This window comes from Ascaphus truei, chromosome 9 (genome assembly GCF_040206685.1).
Source record: "Ascaphus truei isolate aAscTru1 chromosome 9, aAscTru1.hap1, whole genome shotgun sequence".
NCBI lineage: Eukaryota > Metazoa > Chordata > Amphibia > Anura > Ascaphidae > Ascaphus > Ascaphus truei.
The window spans coordinates 26,912,973-26,930,780 of NC_134491.1; the positions used below are offsets into that span (position 1 = coordinate 26,912,973).

At 48.6% G+C, this 17,808-nt stretch overlaps 1 protein-coding gene across 1 annotated transcript; it reads right to left on the reverse strand.

Annotated features, from left to right (window-relative positions):
• Positions 1 to 9,622: 9,622 nt before the first annotated feature.
• LEMD2 (LEM domain nuclear envelope protein 2) lies at positions 9,623 to 16,755 on the reverse strand. Its single transcript, XM_075614029.1, has 9 exons — positions 15,810 to 16,755; positions 15,314 to 15,354; positions 14,861 to 14,936; positions 14,631 to 14,707; positions 14,423 to 14,502; positions 13,170 to 13,315; positions 12,728 to 12,829; positions 12,223 to 12,325; positions 9,623 to 10,407 (listed from the first exon to the last, which is right to left on the reverse strand). The coding sequence occupies exons 1-9, from the start codon at positions 16,699 to 16,701 to the stop codon at positions 10,266 to 10,268; spliced, it is 1,659 nt and encodes a 552-aa protein (XP_075470144.1). The 5' UTR covers positions 16,702 to 16,755; the 3' UTR covers positions 9,623 to 10,265.
• Between the last annotated feature and the right edge of the window lie 1,053 nt (positions 16,756 to 17,808).

Sequence of the window (17,808 nt, forward strand, 5' to 3'; positions counted from 1 at the left end):
ACTTCTCCAATTTTGCGAATAGGTGATTCTCCCGCAGAATTCGGAGTACCTGTTTGAAATGGCCAGGATGCTTGTGTGCGGTCTTGGAGAAGTAATGTCCATCCCGGGTGTTAAACGCTGTTTTCCACTCATCACCCTGTCGAATTCTTACTACGTTGTAAGTCTAGTTTGGTGAAAATGGTGGAATCCTGGAGTCTGTCAAAATGTTCGGTAATAGGGAACCGGTTCTTGATTGTGATCTTATTCAGACCCAGATAATCAATGCACGGTCTGAGAGATCCATATTTTTTTCTTTACAAAGAAAAACCTGCATCTGCTGGGGTGGAGGACTTCCGGATAAAACCCCTTTGTAGATTTTCTTGGATGTATTCTTTCATGGCTTTGGTCTCTGGAAGTGACAATGGGTAGGAACATCCTCGCGGTGGTATTGAGCCAGGCAGTAGATCGATGGGACAGTCGAATGGTGTGTGGGGTGGCAACACCTCGGATTGAGCCTTATTGAATATGTCCTGGAATAAATTGTAGGTAGAGGAGAAGTTACCTGGTTGGGTACTGAAACCCCGCATAGACCTTTGGAAGGCATGGAGCAGTTCTGCAGGCAGTGAGAACTCCATTGTAAAGGTTGCGCTTCTGTTCAGTCTATCCGAGGGTTATGTAATTGGAGCCACGGGAGTCCCAGATTGACGTCGACGGTAAGAATATGGATGACGTCCAATGAAATCCATTCAGAATGAAGTTCTCCTGTGTGCAACTGAAAAGGAACAGTTTGAAGAGAGATAAAGACGGGTTGTAAGGGATAGCCGTCAATAGCTTCCAGACCTATTGGGTGGATTTTGCGTACCAAAGGGATTTTATTTTTCTCTGTGAATCCCTGGTCAATAAAATTCCCACCTGACCCGGAGTTTTCCATTAGTCATCCTGGCGAATTCTCACCAAATTGTAGGCCCCATGCAGATCCAATTTAGTGAAAACGGCGGCCCCTTGGAGACAATCGAAGAGTTCCGAAATCAACGGTAAGGGATAACGATTTTTGACGTTGATCTTGTTAAGACCTCTATAAAATGGATACAGGGTCGTAGGGATCCGTCTTTTTTTTCCACAAAGAAGAATCCTGCTCCGGCTGGTGAAGAAGATTTGCGAATAAACCCCTTTTCCTGAATGCACTCCTTCATAGCCTTAGTTTCAGGAAGGGGAAGTGGATAAGAGCTTCCCCTGGGAGAAACTGAGCCGGGTAACAAGTCAATAGGACAATCGAAAGAGCGATGAGGTGGCAGAACCTCTGATCTGGCTTTATCGAAAACATCACGAAATTCGGTGTAGACCTTGGGCAAAGTTACCTTCTCTTCACGAGGAGCAGCAACCCTGCATATACTCTTGATGTTCACTGGAACATGAAGCACTCCACAGGATAGGTTCCTTGTCAGTCCAATCTATACATGGGTTGTGACGTTGAAGCCACAGAAGGCCAAGAATCACATCGACTGATGGAGTATGGATGGCATCCAGCTGGATTTCTTCCAAATGGTCCTTACTGGTGCGTAACCGATAGAGGGTGGTCTGTAAGGAAATAAAAGCTTGTTGCAGAGGTCGGCCACCAATTGCTTCCAACCCTACCGGGCATTTCTTGTGGACGAGGGGGATGTTATTCCTCTCAGCAAAGCACTGGTCAATAAAGTTGCCTCCCGAGCCGGAATCCACGAAGGCTAGATCAGTAGGGTGAAAGTTCTCGCCGTCAGCGAAATAGGAAGAAGGATCCTGGTTGGCAAATGTTTTTCTTTGGTAGAGGAGGTAGAAAGTGTACCCAATGTGATTCCCCTGGACCTCATTGGGAGCTGGCATTTCCCGATTTGTGGGGACAATTGAGTACCTGATGTCCAGAATTACCACAGTACAGGCAGAGACTGGCATTGCGTCGGCGCTGTTTCTCACTGGAAGACAACTTGTTGCCACCAAGTTGCATGGGCTCTGGGATATCTGGCGGGAGCGGTTCAGCGGTGCCAGTATGTAGAGAAGAAAATTTCTGAGTGAGCTGCCGGTGACGCGATCTCTCGGACCTCCTCTCCAGTAGTCACTGATCAACGCAGATACATATGGCGATGAGTTCCTCGAGGTCAGTAGGACATTCATGTGCCGCTAGCTCATCTTTTAAAGCCTCCGAGAGACCTTGCCAGAAGGCGGCTGACAACGCCTCTTTATTCCATCCGGTCTCGGCGGCGATAGTGTGGAACTCCAGCGCATATCTAGCCATGGGTCGATTCCCCTGGGAAATATGGAAAAGAGAAGCAGCAGTTACCTTGCGACCAGGTGTATCAAAAACTCTGCGGAATTCCCGGGTGAATTGTCCGATATCCTGAGTGAGGTCAGATCATTGTTCCCAGATGGGAGAAGCCCAGGCAAGGACATCATCGGTGAGTAGCGAGATAATGTATGCCACCTTGGATCTTTGAGAAATAAATCGAGAAGGCATTCGTTTGAACTGAATAAAGCACTGATTCAAAAAGCCCCAGCACCCATGGGGGTCGCCACTATAACGGTTGGGTGTAGGTAGTCGGGGTTCAGCAGACGAATTCATATGCATGGAGACTAGAGTTGTAGCAGACGATCTTGAAGGGACAGAACTAGGAAGAGGAGCTTGCGTCTGGTCAGTAAGAGACAGCAGATTCTGTTGCAGTGAATCCATGTGTCAGTTATTCTGTTCCAAGTACTTCTCAATTTTAGAGAACATGCTAGCGTGTGTGCTCAAGACTCGCCCCACCTCAGCGGGGTCCATGTTTGTGGGGCTAAGCATACTGTAACTGAGTGCTCACCACAAACAAGGCGTGACTGCGAGGCCGAGGTGGGGAATATATATATATATACATATATATATATATATATATATATACACCAACCCACAGCCGCGTGGGCGCGTCTGCAGTGTAGAATGGTCGAGATAGCTGGGTTGGAGTTGGAGAGGTATGGATAGTCAGAGATACTTGCCGAGGTTGGGGTTGGAAAGGTGCGGATCCTTGCAGGTGCTTTAGCTGGGGTCTGGATTGGAGAGGTGCGGATCGTCGTGGTACTTTGCCGAGGTCGGGATTGGAGAGGTGCGGATCGTCGTTGGTAGCCAGGGTCAGGAGCGTAGAAGAGCGGAGTCCAAAGGAATAGCCAGGGCCAGGGTCAGGAACAGAGAAGCTAGGAACCGTACAAGACAAGACTGTGGAGGCAAGGATAGCAGTGAACACTTCGCACATAGGAAGGTTTATGCTCAGCCGAATTGCCAGTGAGATGGCTGAGCATATAAAGGAGAGAGGTACCAATGAGGAACAGGCTGGAGGAGACGTGTCAGTAAGGCAGGGTGTGATAGGCTGAAGGGATGCAGGAGACAGGTATGGGAAGGATCCACGATGATGCCAGATGACGTGACTCATGCACGCGCCGACCGCACTCCGCGTATGCACGCTGATGACGTCACCGTTTGGGCGGAGTCTGGAGGCGGGCCCGGAGGGACGCGTATTTACCTCCATGCGGGATGCGCGCACGACCATAGTATGGCGGCTGGTCACAGGAGGAGGAAGAAGAGCATCATGGTTAACGGGTGGAGTGGGGGTCCCGAGCATGGGTTGGGGTAAGCACCGGGTGCATCGAGAACCACGGATCCTGACACCTTACAAGCTGTAGGAAGATCATTGATGAACACTGTGAAGAGTACGGGCCTCAGAACAGAGCCTTGCGGGACACCACAGGTGATATCCAAGGGGTTGGAGTTAGAGTCTGAGATGGACACATATTGGGATCTACCTGATAGGTAGGAATGAAACCAGTTTAAAGCATGCTTCCCTATTCCAGAGCTCTGGAGTTTGTTAAGCAGGATAGCATGATCAACAGTATCAAAGGCCTTTGCAAAATCTAGGAATATTGCACCAGTGAGTTGTCCCCGTCCCATTCTACACTGGATTTCATTGCAAACTTTTAGCAGTGTAGTTACTGTGGAATGTTTGGGGTGAAAGCCAGATTGGAATTGGCTAGGAAAATTTGTCTTGGTATAGTAATCGCTTAATTGGGAGTGAACACATTTTCCCATGACTTTGAATAGTATTGGGAGAAGAGAGCTTGGCCTGTAGTTTGAGACAGTGTTTTTGTCCCCACTTTTGAAGATTGGGACAACTCTGGCAATTTTCCAGGTCTTGGGGATATGGCCTGCAGACAGAATAGAGTTGACAATGGAAGCAATTGGTTTGGCAATGGCTGGGGCACCAAGTCTTAGGAACTTAGATTGTAGTAAATCAGGTCCACATTGGCTGCTTAGTTTTAATTTGAGGAGCGCTTGTGTAATCTCCTCTTCGGATACTAGGACAAATTGAAAATTGTGGGCAGTGTTGGGTGAGAGAGGGGCTAAAGGGGTACTCACAGAATGAGATTCATGTTTGTGGTTTGGGTTGTGTTTTGCTAATAAGTTAGTAGCACACCCCACAAAGTAATCATTGAATGCATTTGCAATGTCAGTGGGGTTTGTCAGAGTAATATCCTCCTTACTGATATTACTTGGTTGTTGATGGTTAGGAGACTGGAATATATTGTTGATCACCTTCCAGAAGTTAGCTGGGTTTGATGTATTCGGGTGGAGATTGTCAGAGTAATATTGTGCTTTTGCGTGTCTTGTTTGCCTTGTGCACGTTCCGCAGGCATCTGTAGTGATTGAGATCCTTGGTAGTGCCAGTTACTTTGTAGCTTTTCCACAAGGCATCCCTGAACTGGTAGAGTGCTATAAGGTCAGTTGTATCCCACGGTAGGTGGCCCCCCGTACTCTTATTCTGCGTAGTGGAGTATGGGTATCACAGAGTTTTAAGAACTTGGATTGGAAATACTCGAGCGCAGAATCGGGTTTGGGAATTAAGTTGATTCTGAACCAAGGGCAGTTGGTAAGGTCAGCCAGAAACTGTAGTGGGTTAAAAAAAAAAAAAATGTTCTGGTGAGGAGAACTTTAGGGCTTGATTGGGATTGATTATAAAGTGCAGTATCAGTTCATTATCAGTGTATGGAGATACTCGGCATCATTATACAGCACAACATGTTCATTATCAGTATATAGAGACGCTCAGCACCATTATACTTTTCAGCAGGTTAATTATCAGTGTATAGATACTCAATCATTATACAGCACATCGTGCTCAATATCAGTGTACAGAGACACTGAGCATCATGATACAATGCAGTTTTCATTATCAGCGTATAGAGATACTACCATTGTTATACAGCCCGACGTTCATTATCAGTGTATAGATACTCAGAATCATTATACAGCACGTTGTGTTCATTATCAATTTATAGAAATACTCTGCATCTTTATAAACTGCAGTGTGTTCATCATCAGTGTTTAGGGATACACAGCATCATTACACAGCATGGTGTGTTCGTTATCAGTATATAGATACTCTGCATCATTATACTGCAGAGTGTATTCATTATCAGTTTATAGAGCTACTCAGCACCGTGATACAGCACAGCGTGTTCATTATCAGTATATAGATATACCTGGACTCATAACAGCACTGGTGGTGCAGGAGTTAATCCCAGTTGTGCAGGTGTTGGGTTATTTTGCAATAATTTAATTTTCCGCCTCTCTGCTGCAGTTTATAAACACGTCGCGGCCGTGCAGGAATAGCTGCCGTACAGAACGGGAGCAGCAGAGCGAGGAGACAGAGTATCTGTTACTCCCATGAGCCTCTGCAAGAACAAATTACAACATCTCTCGCATCCACCACCAACCCCCCCCCCCCCCCCCCCCTCTGCTACCTGTCAAACCATTAAACGCAAGAAATAGCAGCGGGTGTGTGGTGGGAGCTAATGTTATAGCCCTGCAGGTCTCTGGCAGCAAAAGGGTTAAAGGGGGGGGAAGTACAGGAATAGTAGGGGGGCTGCAGGGCAGGATGGAGGTGCACTAACATCGTTGTGTGTACGCACGCGCACACACAATCCTCGTGTTTCTCTCAGGTCCCAGAGGTGGCTGTGCTACACCATATAACACAATAATGTTCAGTTGAGCCCAGGTTCACGCTGTGATGGGACGGGTAGATTTGGCTGTTTCTAAATAAGGGTTACGCCCGCCATTACCCATACATGTCAATAATATGATGTATTTATTTATGTATGTACAGTTTATTGTACCAATCCGGTATCTGTGGACTGTGCCTACATTGGGATGATATATTCTGTAGTCTAGTTCCAGCACTTCAGGAACCAAGGGTTAACCGTATGTTGAATGGTTTAAAGGTATGGTCCTTTGTGGGGAGGATGGATGCACAAATATCCAGCCTCAACACAAAAGAGGTCCAGGGCGAGATCAGGTGAGTGGCTTGGGACATTGTGGGGCAAGGAAAGGCTGTGGACTCAGGTGTGGGGGAAGTGGCCCCCTGCGGAGGGACCATTGTTCGGCCCAGACACTAAGTGCCACCTATCCCTTTGGGGGGTATTGTGAGGACAAGGGGAACCGCTGCCGGGACGGTGCTCTGTAGGCACGATTGCCATTGTTCTGTTCAAATGCCCCGCACGACTTAAGCCCACCCCTGTGGGCTGTGCTGGAAGTTCGGCAACCTCCCCTCTCTCCGGATTGGCCCATCGCAGGCGAGCCCTTGTGTCACGGGAGACCGGTACTTTTAACACCTTTACCTTGCACGATCAATTCACCAGGCAGGACACAGTAGTGGAATAAAACCAGCAGGCATATAATGGAACACAAAATATAGGGAATACACGCTTAACTGGAGGTCTGGGGTGGGGGGAGGGGGCTTTCTAGCCTCACTAGGTGCAGAGCGCTTGCTTCCGGAAGGCTTTCCCTGTCCGCACGGATCGTAGTGCAACCACCACTCACAAGCGGGGGGGGCTTGGCGTGTTGCACTCATCAGAGGAAGGGGTGTATCGAGGGGCTCAGGTTGCTGGCGAGCGGGAAATTCAAACTGGCCAATGGGAACCATGCTTACGAGCAATGGCTTCCCCTTGCCAGTCCCATACCTCCTGCTGGGTAGGCTCCACAGTATCTGAGAGAACAAAGAGTCTCCCCGGTGAGGAGCCTTTGTCTCTGGACCTGGTACTCCGCCCTTACCTGCTCAACCAGATCCCCCGAGACCTCGCTGCTCCCTTCCTCCCCTTTGATCCACCATATCCATACAGGCATCCCGGCTAATCGAATTACCGGGACTGCCTCCATAGAGATGAATACACATTTTAAAAACACAGTTTTTTCTCTAACTTGGCCTCGCGGAGGTTGTATTCCATTCCACTTAGTTGTTGGGGCTGCCTCCTTACCTGCCGCCCCCCTCCTTCTGAACCGCAGTGTAAAATGACGCTGCAGACGTCACCAACGTGACCTCACGACGCCACGATGTTGCGTTGCCATGGCAACAAGACGCAGGGTGACATCGTCGGTGATGTCCATGGCGTCATTTGATGCTGCGGTTCAGAAGTAGGAGCAGGGCGGCAGGTAAGAAGGCGGCCGCAACAGCTAAGTGACTTCCCATCCGGCCCGAGAGGGTGGAACAAGTAAATGAGCGTGGACATTTTTGCCGCCCCAAAATTTTGCCACACTACGCCCGGACCTAATGGGAAATCCGTCACTGAATAGAGTACATAATGGGAATAAGAGCTTCAGACATGACCGTAACAGGAAAGGGAGACCCTGCCCTGAAGAGTTTACAACCTATGTGGTAATTAGGGAGAACTAACAGAGACCGTAGGAGGGTGTTATGGTAAGTGCAAGGGGATCAACAAGGGGTCAAGGTCAGAGCATCCGAGATGTATAGTATCAGCCAGCAAAGCAACCCATATGCTTCGTTAAAGAGATGTGTTTTCAGATAGGTCTTAAAAGCTGGAGAGAGGGTGCCAGTCGGATATTGAGGGGAAGGACATTCCAGGGGTGTGGGGCAGTGAGTGAGGTTTTCGCGGGAGAGGGCTTTAGATGCAAAAGGGGTAGAGAGAACACACCCTTGAGTAAAACGCAAGAGTCAGGCAGATGTATATCGAGAAACTAGGGCTGAGATGTAAGGAGGGGCAGAAGAATGTATAGCATTAAAAGTGGGGAGAATTTTGTAAGTGATACAGAGTTTAACTGGAAGCCAGGAGAGGGATTTCAGCAGCAGAGATGCTGAGAGATTTAGGAGATAGTAAAGTGATTCCAGCAGCAGTGTTTAGGATAGATTGTAGGGAGACAGGAAGGCCGGATAGTAGGTTACAATAGTCGAGACGAGAGAGAATGAGGGCCTGCTTTAGTTTTAGTAGTAGAGGAACAGAGGAAAGGGCGTATCTTTGCAGTATGACTTGAACGTAAAACACAAGGAGTGGAGCGAGCACGGCAATGCAGATGGATTGTCCTGGAAGGATGATGTGGGGACGTCCAAGCTCCGACATTTGAGCGTCAATCTTGGGGACCAACTCGCTGGGGTTGCTACCCCAGAGCTCTCCACTTAAGGGGGAGGTGTGACGGTAGGGGTAGATTCAGCTCTTTCTAAATAAAGGTTAGCCTGCCAGAACCCCTACCTGTCAATAATAAAATGTATTATGTATGTACAGTTTCTTGTACCAATCCAGTATCTGTGTACTGTGCCCACATTGGGCTGATATATTCTGTAGCCTGGTTCCAGCACTTCAGGAGCAAGAATAAAGCAGGCACATGGGCTTAAGCAAAATGATTTAAATGTGCAAAGTATCCGACGTTTCAGCAATACAATACTGCCTTTTACAAGGTAAGGGCTACACTACTGAGTGAATAAAACATATGTATACCCTGCTACTCACCCTGCTTCTATGCCTGCATGGAGTCCGCCCCTTCCGACGTCTGACGTGTCGTCATCGGGCTGCGTCGGTGTCGAGGGAGGTGGACGGTCAGAGGGAGGTGGTCCAAAGCAGGCAAGCTCTCGCTGATTGGACTCCGAAGACAATCTGCGCTGTGATTGATTGGGCCTCCGTCCTCTATGTTCGTGGATAGAGACCCGAGGGATATATCAGTAGGAACCTGGCTTAGGTTCCAGAGACTTGTGGAATACTCAGAACCGAATTGGATCCTTAATATATCTGAAGTCATCCAAGGGTGCTCTGAAGATTTGCGGAGGAGTTTGGAGGGAAGCGATGGCGGGGAATTTAAAACTAAGACAGTGCTGCCCCTACCATCGAGGACAGTGGCGTAAGTTGTTAACGCGTATCGTGGTAAAGTTCTGGACGGAGGTCCCCACACCATGGGCTCTAGGTTGTTCCCCAGTTGGATGCGTTTGTGTGGGTCTTATGTACTTTTTTGTACCAATAAATTCACTTTTGCTCAACTCTGCAGCTCTGTCTAGTGCACCGATCCCTGGTGTAATTGTCCTGGTCTCCCATGACGCACCCATTTCACCCCCTGCACCAGAAACTTATCGAGGAAGCAGCCGTCGGTTCGTCATGGAGGTTTACATCCCGTGCGTGAAGCCAGTAAATAGGAAGAAACGCCGGATTTGTGGCTTGCCATGGAAGGGACGGTAACGGTGGTAGCTTTCCCGGTAAGTATCTATGGAAGCAGGGAGTCCCTGGAGCCGATATTAACGTGCTCCTGTTCTAAAGACCCCCCGTTTTCTATACACTAAACAAAAACCCCAATAAAAAGGTAGGGAAGAGCCGCTTTATAATATTTAATTGAATGACAATATTCTAAAATATACAGCAAGACCCACACCCCCTGCAGCAAGGAAACACTGTGTGTGTATATACATACACACATACACACACTCTGATAAGTCCAGCACTCCAATATTATACAGTATATTGTTTCAACCTTTATTAAGACAGATTATATATATATATATATGTGTGTGTGTGTGTGTATACATGAACATGACCTGAATGTGCATAAGTGCATGTATGTATGTATGCGTTTGTGTGTGTATACACACACACACACACACACACGTGTGCTGCGCAGTGACTAGTATATTCAATGGTATATATATCTCCTGGACACAGACTGTCGTCTCATCATTTCTCCTCCAAACACCAAGCCCCCACCCCACCCCACAAACATGTCTATTCTATTTATCCCTTCCCCACCAGAGGTGTCTGCAACACCTTGCAGAACAACACAATGCAGCAGAGCACGACAATGCTGGTGTAGTGTGTTGCAGGTGTAGTGGCAATGTAGAGACAATGCTGGTGTAGTGTGTTGCAGGCCATGAATAATGCCATCTTCTCCACTCATCCAATCACTGCTCCAGCGTTCTGTGGGGCGGGGGGGCTTCTCTCCCCCCCCCCCCCTTAAGTGCCCTCTCTCAGATGAGCTCGCCCCGTGATTGTGTCCATCGCCACACTGTTAGATCCTCTCCGGCCACGCGTTGGGACTCTGTACGAATTCGTGACTCATTGCTCTCTAGAAACTGCACTGCACGATCCCATACTTTCCGTAGACGCTTCCTGTGGGGAGAGCACCGTGTGAGAGAGGGAGGCTGGCACTGCTGCGGTCCTGTATACACGTCATGGTGTAGAAGTGTTTGTGAGAGAGGGTGGCTGGCACGGACACTGACCACACTGTACCAGTGACCATGGTGTAGTGGGGGGGGGGGGGGGGGGGAGATGGGGTCAATGTGGGCGCGTGAATATATATATTATATATATATATAAAAAATATTAGGTTATGGTGGGTGAAAAGGCGACTGAAAACCCTCCACCATATAAAAATACTTGTGAGCACATTTGCATGTCTTGGACATACTGCTTACACTGAAGCAAGGCATTCTGGGAAATTACATGCAAATGAGCACAGTGATACATTTTTGTCTCAAGTCCATTATTACATGGAGCCCTTAAGCCAATGCTCGCGGTTTTAAACATAGCCTGGGATGAGATGCAAAGCCAGTGAACCCACTGTTCGAAATGTTGGGTCTCATCAGTGTGAGGTTGGTTGTACTGGCTCTGCAATTTGACTAAGACATGTGAAAACGTGAATGTGCTCACAAGTAATATTTTTATATGCTATACGGTGGAGGGTTTAAGTCACCTTTTCACCCACCATAACCTAAATAATGTGTGGTGAAGACCTACCCAGTGTCTCAAATTACAAAGCCAGTAGAACCAACCTCACACTGATGAGACCCAAAAAGGTCAAAACAGCCTGTCTGTGAGTGGGTTCACTGGCTTTGCATCTCATCCCAGGCTACAGTATGTTTACAAGCTGTGTTTAAAACAGTGAGCATTGGCTTAAGGGCTCCATGAAATAATGGACTTGAGACAAAAGGTATCAATGTGTGCTCATTTGCATGTCATTTCGCAGAATCCCTTGCTGCAGTGAAAAGCACTGTATACTAGGTGATAATGGCGAAAAGCAGGGTTGCAGACCTGTCTAAGACATGTGAGTATGCTCACAAGTAATATTTATATAGGAGATATATGATATGAGATATATATATGATATATCTCACATCATATATCATATATATGTGTCACTGCTACCCGTGCTGTACATGGGCTGTGTATACATGTCATGGTACTGCAGTATGTGAAAGGGGTCCGTTCTAGTGCGTGTTGCTGGCACTACAGCAGTCCATACATGCAATGATGTAGTAGTGTGTAAGGGGGGGGGGGGGGGTGGCACTGCCGACACTGTACTTGTGCTATGTATAGAGGTCATGATGTAGAAGTGTTTGTGAGGAGGAGGCTGACACTGCCACTGCTTGTGTTTTATATACATGTCATGGTGTAGTAGTGTGAGGGGAAGGCTGGCACTGCCCCAGCTGTACTTGTCTATACATGTCATGGGGTAACTGTGTGCGAGAGGGGAAGGCTGGCACTGCTATGGTCTACGCTATACCGGTACGATGTTACACGTCATGGAGTAGTAGTGTGTACGTGAGGCAGAGGCTCGCACTGCTGCTACCTTTGCTGTGTGTACATCATGGTGGATAAGTGTGCGAGAGGGGGAGGCTGGCAAGGCGGCTGTCTGTGCAGTGCCTGGAATCTGCATGCACATCCTGGTGGTGTGTGGCTGGTACTACGCCTATCCATGCTATACCTGTTCTGTTCATACAGGTCATGGTGTAGTTGTGTATCTGAGGGGGAGGCTGGCACTGCCACAACCCACACTGTTCTTGTACTGTGTATACGTCAGGGTGTAAGTAGTAGTGCACGGGTGTGTGTGAAAGGGAGACTTGCACTGCCTCTGGGTGGGTGGACAAGTCATGGTGCAGCAGTGTTTTTAATGAAGGGGGAGGCTGGCACTGCTTCTGTCCTCACCTGTCCTGTGGGGGTATGATCGAGTCTCTCACATGTACGATGCCCAGAAACGGGTGCTGCGCTTTTGCCAGCCGATAGTCCTTATAGTGATTTCTCACCAGATCTTAAGAGAGAAAGATTTATAAAATACTCTTGTTCCTTTTTCAGCCTCACCTTCCCCCACTAAACTTTTCTCTATCAACTCACTATCACCCACATCTCCTTCCCTTCTATATCCTCTCATTGCCTCCTTCCTCGCACCCACCTCACCATTTCCCTGCCCCTTGCCCTCCTTCCTCCCACCATCCCCTCGTTCAGCATTCCCCTAGCCCCTTATCCCCTCACCAGCTCCCTTGTTCACCACACCCCAGCCCTTTATCCCCCTCGTTCATCTCACCACTAGTCCCTTATCCCCCTCACCAGCTCCCTTGTTCACCACACCCCAGTCCTTTATCCCCCTCGTTCATCTCACCACTAGTCCCTTATCCCCCTCACCAACCCAAGAGATTATATACTTGTTATGTACCAATGATTCTCTCCACCATCCCATACATCATCTTCTCTTCTTCCTCCAAACACCGCCAATGATACCTTAGGATAACCAGGACTAACCAAAGGAGGAGGAGACCTGGGGGTACGGGGGACAGTCACTTTAAAATCATAAACCCAACAGGCCATAAAGAAAAGAAAATCTTGCTGGCCCCTCCGACAACAAAAAGGAGTTTAAATACCCCCTATATAGTCACTATAAAATCAGGAAGTAAATGTGATTTCTTTAGGAACAGGGGCTATAGGATAAGTAAAGAGAAGTTGTATAGGGGATTTCTATAGGGACCGCGCTATTAGAGAAGTAAATGGGATCTCAATAAGGACTGGGGCTATATTGTATAGGGGATATATCGGTGAATATTGTAACCCATTTGCTGTCAGAAGGGCGTTACGGTTGTGGGGCAGTTATAGGGTCTCACCCAGGACAGCGAGGAAGAGATTGGTAAGGGCTATGTAGAACGCATTCTTCACTCGGCAGCCGATCCCAAGTCGCGGACGGGAAGATTCTACGCAGGACGCGCCGTGTCTTGAAGTGACGGTCCCCGCTGGGTCCTCCCCCCTCACCCTGCCAACGAGAGAAAGCAGGCACGTGTCACTGTCACCCTGCGGGTGAAGGCACTGACTACACGTCCCCTTGCTGCCTTCTGTCGGTGTCACTGTAGTGGGGGGGACAGATTCCATGTCACATGTCCCTTCGGTCTGCGTCACTGTCACCCTGCAGGCAGATGGACAGACTCCATGTCCCATAGCTGCCTTCTGTTTGTGTCAGTATCACCCTGCAATAGAAGGGACAGACTATGCCCCATACAGATGCAGCCAACCTTAATGCACCTGTTAACGCAATGCTCTGTGGGAAAGATGGCGCGTCATGTAACAAAGATTTCATGCAGAGCCATTTGAAAAAATTGACGTGCCCCATCATGTCTTTTTATGTGTTTTTTGTACATTGACGTATTAATGCAATAACGCATCAACTGTAGCACTATTCTGTCTGTGGTCATCCTGCGACGGGAGGCGCACACACCATGTCCCATAGGTCCATTCTGCCTTGTTCTTGTTGTGTCACCCTGTGGAGGAACAGGCCCCCAGGTTTCATAAGTCCCCTCTGTCTCACCCTATGGGGATAGACAGACTTCATGTCCCATAGCTGCAGGGGGAGGGACAGACTCGATCGCGAATAGCTCCCTTCTGTCTGTCACTCTGGTCACCCTGCAGGGGGAAGGACAAACTCCATGGTTCCCCTCGGTCCCTGTGTCAGCCTGACGTCGGAGGAACAGACTCTATGATCAATAGGTCCATTCTGTCTGTATCACTGTGTCAACTTGCAAGTCTGAAAGCTCTCTCCATTCTGTCACCCCGAAGAGGAAGGGGGAGGGTGAGGAGAGGGAGACATACTCCCAGGGTCATGGCTCCCTTCTGTCTGTGTCATCCTGCAGGTGGAGGGACAGACTCCATGCTCCATGGCTCACTTTTATCTGTGTCATTGTCACACTGCAGGGAAATGGACAGACTTTGTGTCCCATAGCTCCCCACTTTCTGTGTTACTGTTTCACCTTGCTATGGGAGGGACAGCCATGTCCCATAGCCCACTTCGGTCTTTGTCACCAAGTGGGTAGAGTGACAGACTCCATGTCCCATTGCTCCCTTCTGTAAGTCACTGTGTGTCACTCACCATATCCCCAAATGCTCGTCACTGCTCAGCACCCACTCCAGAGCAGCATCAAATTTATCAGGTGGGTGACCACTGACATTCTATGAGGACAAAAAAAAAAAAAAAAAAAAGAGAAAAGTGGAGGTGGGGGGGAGAGAGAGACGGAGGGGTCAAAGAGCAGGTCAAACAGGATGTCACAGAGGCGATGAAGGTCAGTACTGATACTCACTGTCACATGCTCCATTGCTGTGCTGATGGGGATGCACTTACTGCTCAGACCAGCAGGGTTACCACAGTCAAACCTACCTAACATGGGGAGGGAGAGAGAGGTGACCTGAGGAGCTGGCAATCTAAAAACAGACAATACACAGAGAGGAGCAGTAGTGCCGACAATGTAATGGTTCAGACAATAGAGAAGAGCAGCAGCAGAGCTGAAAATCTAATAGTTCAGACACTCACCGGCCTCCAGCGACAGAAACTCATACAGTTCAGACAGGATTTCTAAGGTGATTTTCTTGTGTTTAGCTTTGCAGAACTGGGGTAAAAAACAAACAGGGTTATGGGAAACCAGCAAAACCCCCAAACCCATTCTGCGTGTGGCCCCAAGAAATCCTACTAAATAATTCCACATCATTGAGATATGTGCAAACCTGATACATTCCATAAACTAATCTCATAAGGATTAATCTACCTTCGGAGATCTAATAAAGATCGTATAAACAAATCCCACATCATAGGAATTTAGGTGATCCCAAGGGATCCCATAAAAGTATTATACTAATCCTACATTACAGCAATGTGTGTGACCCTGAGAGACCCCATAAAGCGATCACATATCATAGGGATATATGTGACCCTGAAAGACCCCAGATCATGCAGAAGTGATGTCCCTACTAAATATAGGATTCTCACCGGGTCTGTTCGTCCTTTACAGTCAGAAGGCAGCTGTTTAACTACAAAAAGAAGAGAGAAAGTTACCTAGCTTCTGAGTGCCGTATCGCCCCTGTAATCTCACTGCAGTAACGCAAGTCCTCAAGTAACATATTGCACCTGTAACATCCCACTGCAGTACCCCAGTTCCTGAGTGCTCTATTGCCCCAGTAAACTCTTCTTTAAGATTGTAAGCTCTTCGGAGCAGGGACTCCTTATTCTAAATGTTACTTTTAAGTTGAAAGCACTTCTTCCATTTGTGCTATTTATTGTGTTGTATTGTATGTCTTTATTGTATTTATATCTTATTATTTATATGATTGTAACTATTACTGCTGTGAAGCGCCATGTACATTAATGGCGCTATACAAATAAAGACATACATACATTCTTGCAGTTACCCGGCTCATGAGAGCCTTATCTCCTCTGTAACATGTTACTGCAGTACCCCAGCTCCTGAGTGTCTTATGGCTCTTACGGTTGCTTTCTTGCTCCGTGCTCAGAATCCCGCTCTTGACTGTGAGGATCCCAATGAAGAAGATGAACAGCAGCACTGACAGACCCCACAGGAGGCGCGACAGATAATATTCAAGGGCCCAGCTCTTCTGCCAGCTAGCTCGGGGACCACTTCTTTCTTGTCTCAGGGGGCCAAAGTTACTGCAATCCCTTTCACCATGTGGCCAAATTTTAGGGGGGACACGCTCTTCCTGCCCATATAAGGACCGGCTTCGCAAAGGGTCCCTGTTAATAGGCAAGCTCAGTTGGGGACTACTGCTGTCCTGAGTAAAGCTCAAACTGTTGCCTCTGGTTGTCTGCCCTAGTGTCCCCCACAAATCTCTACCTACTTCACCCACATTTCTCTGTTTCGCCCACCCCTCCTCTGCCAGGTAAGTCTCTCTCCGGGGAGCACTATTGTGTACCTCATGAGCCACCATTCTTCTTTGGGGGAAACTATTAACTTCTACTTTGTCTTCCAGGGGCGACTTCCTATGTGTCCCCCACTCCTCCCCTCCAAGGGAGCTCCCCTTAGACCAGAGGCCAATACCCTCTCCCACAGGGGACACATTTCTCTCAACCCCGTGTGATCCTCTGTCAATTCCTGCCCTCCGGGGGTCCCAGACATCTCCTGTGGGCCAGCTCCTTTTCTGCTCCCAAGAACCCCCCTGCTCTTCTTCCGCCGCCTCCTCTTCTTCTTCCTCCTCGTCGTCGTCGTCGTCTCTGAGCCTGCTCTTGTGGCCCCTGCGTTTCAACCCGGTCTCTCTCTTCAGCCGCTGTAGCTTCTTCTCCAGGACCCCACGGGTGCTGTCTGTAATAGGTCCAGGTGAGTACCCAAGAGCCTTCAGCTCTCGCCGTAATCGCTCGTCTGCCATCACAGATATGCAGAACAGCGGCTGTACGGCACTTCCGCTTTCGTGGGGGCCGCCATATTGGTGGAGGTGTGAACGAGGGTGCCATGTTAGTGAGGGGAGGAAGCCCGTGGCCGCCATCTTGGTATGGAAAAAGCACTTACGCAGAGGTGGATTTCCGCCATTTTGGTAGGGGCAGAGCCAAGTCCTGGAGATCAGTTGTGCTTGTGCCACTATATTGGGTCAATAATATTACCAAACATTGAGTTTGATTACATGTGGAAATAAGGATTATAAATAGGATTTATTGCAGATATCTCAAGTCAAGCTCATTGTGCCCCTCATTTTAATTCACATTTGTCACTTATAATTTGCCTCCTAGACCTGGGGTGGGCAAAATATGACTGGGGTGTCACATCTGGCTCATCAAATTATTATATACGGCCGTCCACAGGTAGGGACTTACCTTTCGTTTTAGGACCACTTGGGTGAGCTCCCTCCGCTGCCGCGTAAGGACCCATACCACAGGTAGGGCCCTGTGGGGGAGAGGGTGGTATGGAGGAGTGAGAAGGGAGGGGGAGAAGGGTGGATGGAAAGGAGTGAGAGATGGGGGGAGGATTAAAAGAGAAGAAGGGGGAGCGTGAGAGATTGGGGGATGGGAGAGAGTGAAAGGAGGCAGAGAGAGAAAGGAGTGGGAGAGTGAAGAGAGTTTGGGGGGGGGGGGGCATGTAGGAGAGATGCAGGTAGGGTTGCCAGGTATCTAGTATTGAACTGGACTGTCCTGTATTTGGACACTGGTATGTGTATACAGGTATTACATTTCTGGACATAGTGACCTCACCGGCTTGGGGGGCCTCAGGATTTTCCCGAGCAGGGAGAGAGCAGGGCTATTGCTAGGGGGCTGGGCAGGGTCCTCCACCCTGATTTGCTGCATTACCCAGGAGCAGCCAATCAGGAGGAGGTGTCAGGAGCCTGGGGGTTGGGCCAAGGAGAGGAGGAAACAGCATGGAGCGGAGAGGGAGGTGTGTGTCGAGTGCGTTGCACCTTTCATCATTGTGTCCAGTATTTTTGGAGAAGCCACCTGGCAACCCTCACCTAGACTTCTAGGTGAGAAGAAGAGTATGTAGGGGA

What these genes read in the sequence shown, in the direction of transcription:
- LEMD2 (XM_075614029.1), bottom strand. Translation starts at nt 16,701, where the DNA reads ATGGCAGACGAGCGATTACGGCGAGAGCTGAAGGCTCTTGGGTACTCA. An exon ending in CAGCAATGGAGCATGTGACA is followed by an intron (nt 14,503 to 14,630) that starts GTGAGTATCAGT and finishes TTGTCCTCATAG; the next exon opens with AATGTCAGTGGTCACCCACC. An exon ending in TCTCTTCCTCGCTGTCCTGG is followed by an intron (nt 12,830 to 13,169) that starts GTGAGACCCTAT and finishes CCGTACCCCCAG; the next exon opens with GTCTCCTCCTCCTTTGGTTA.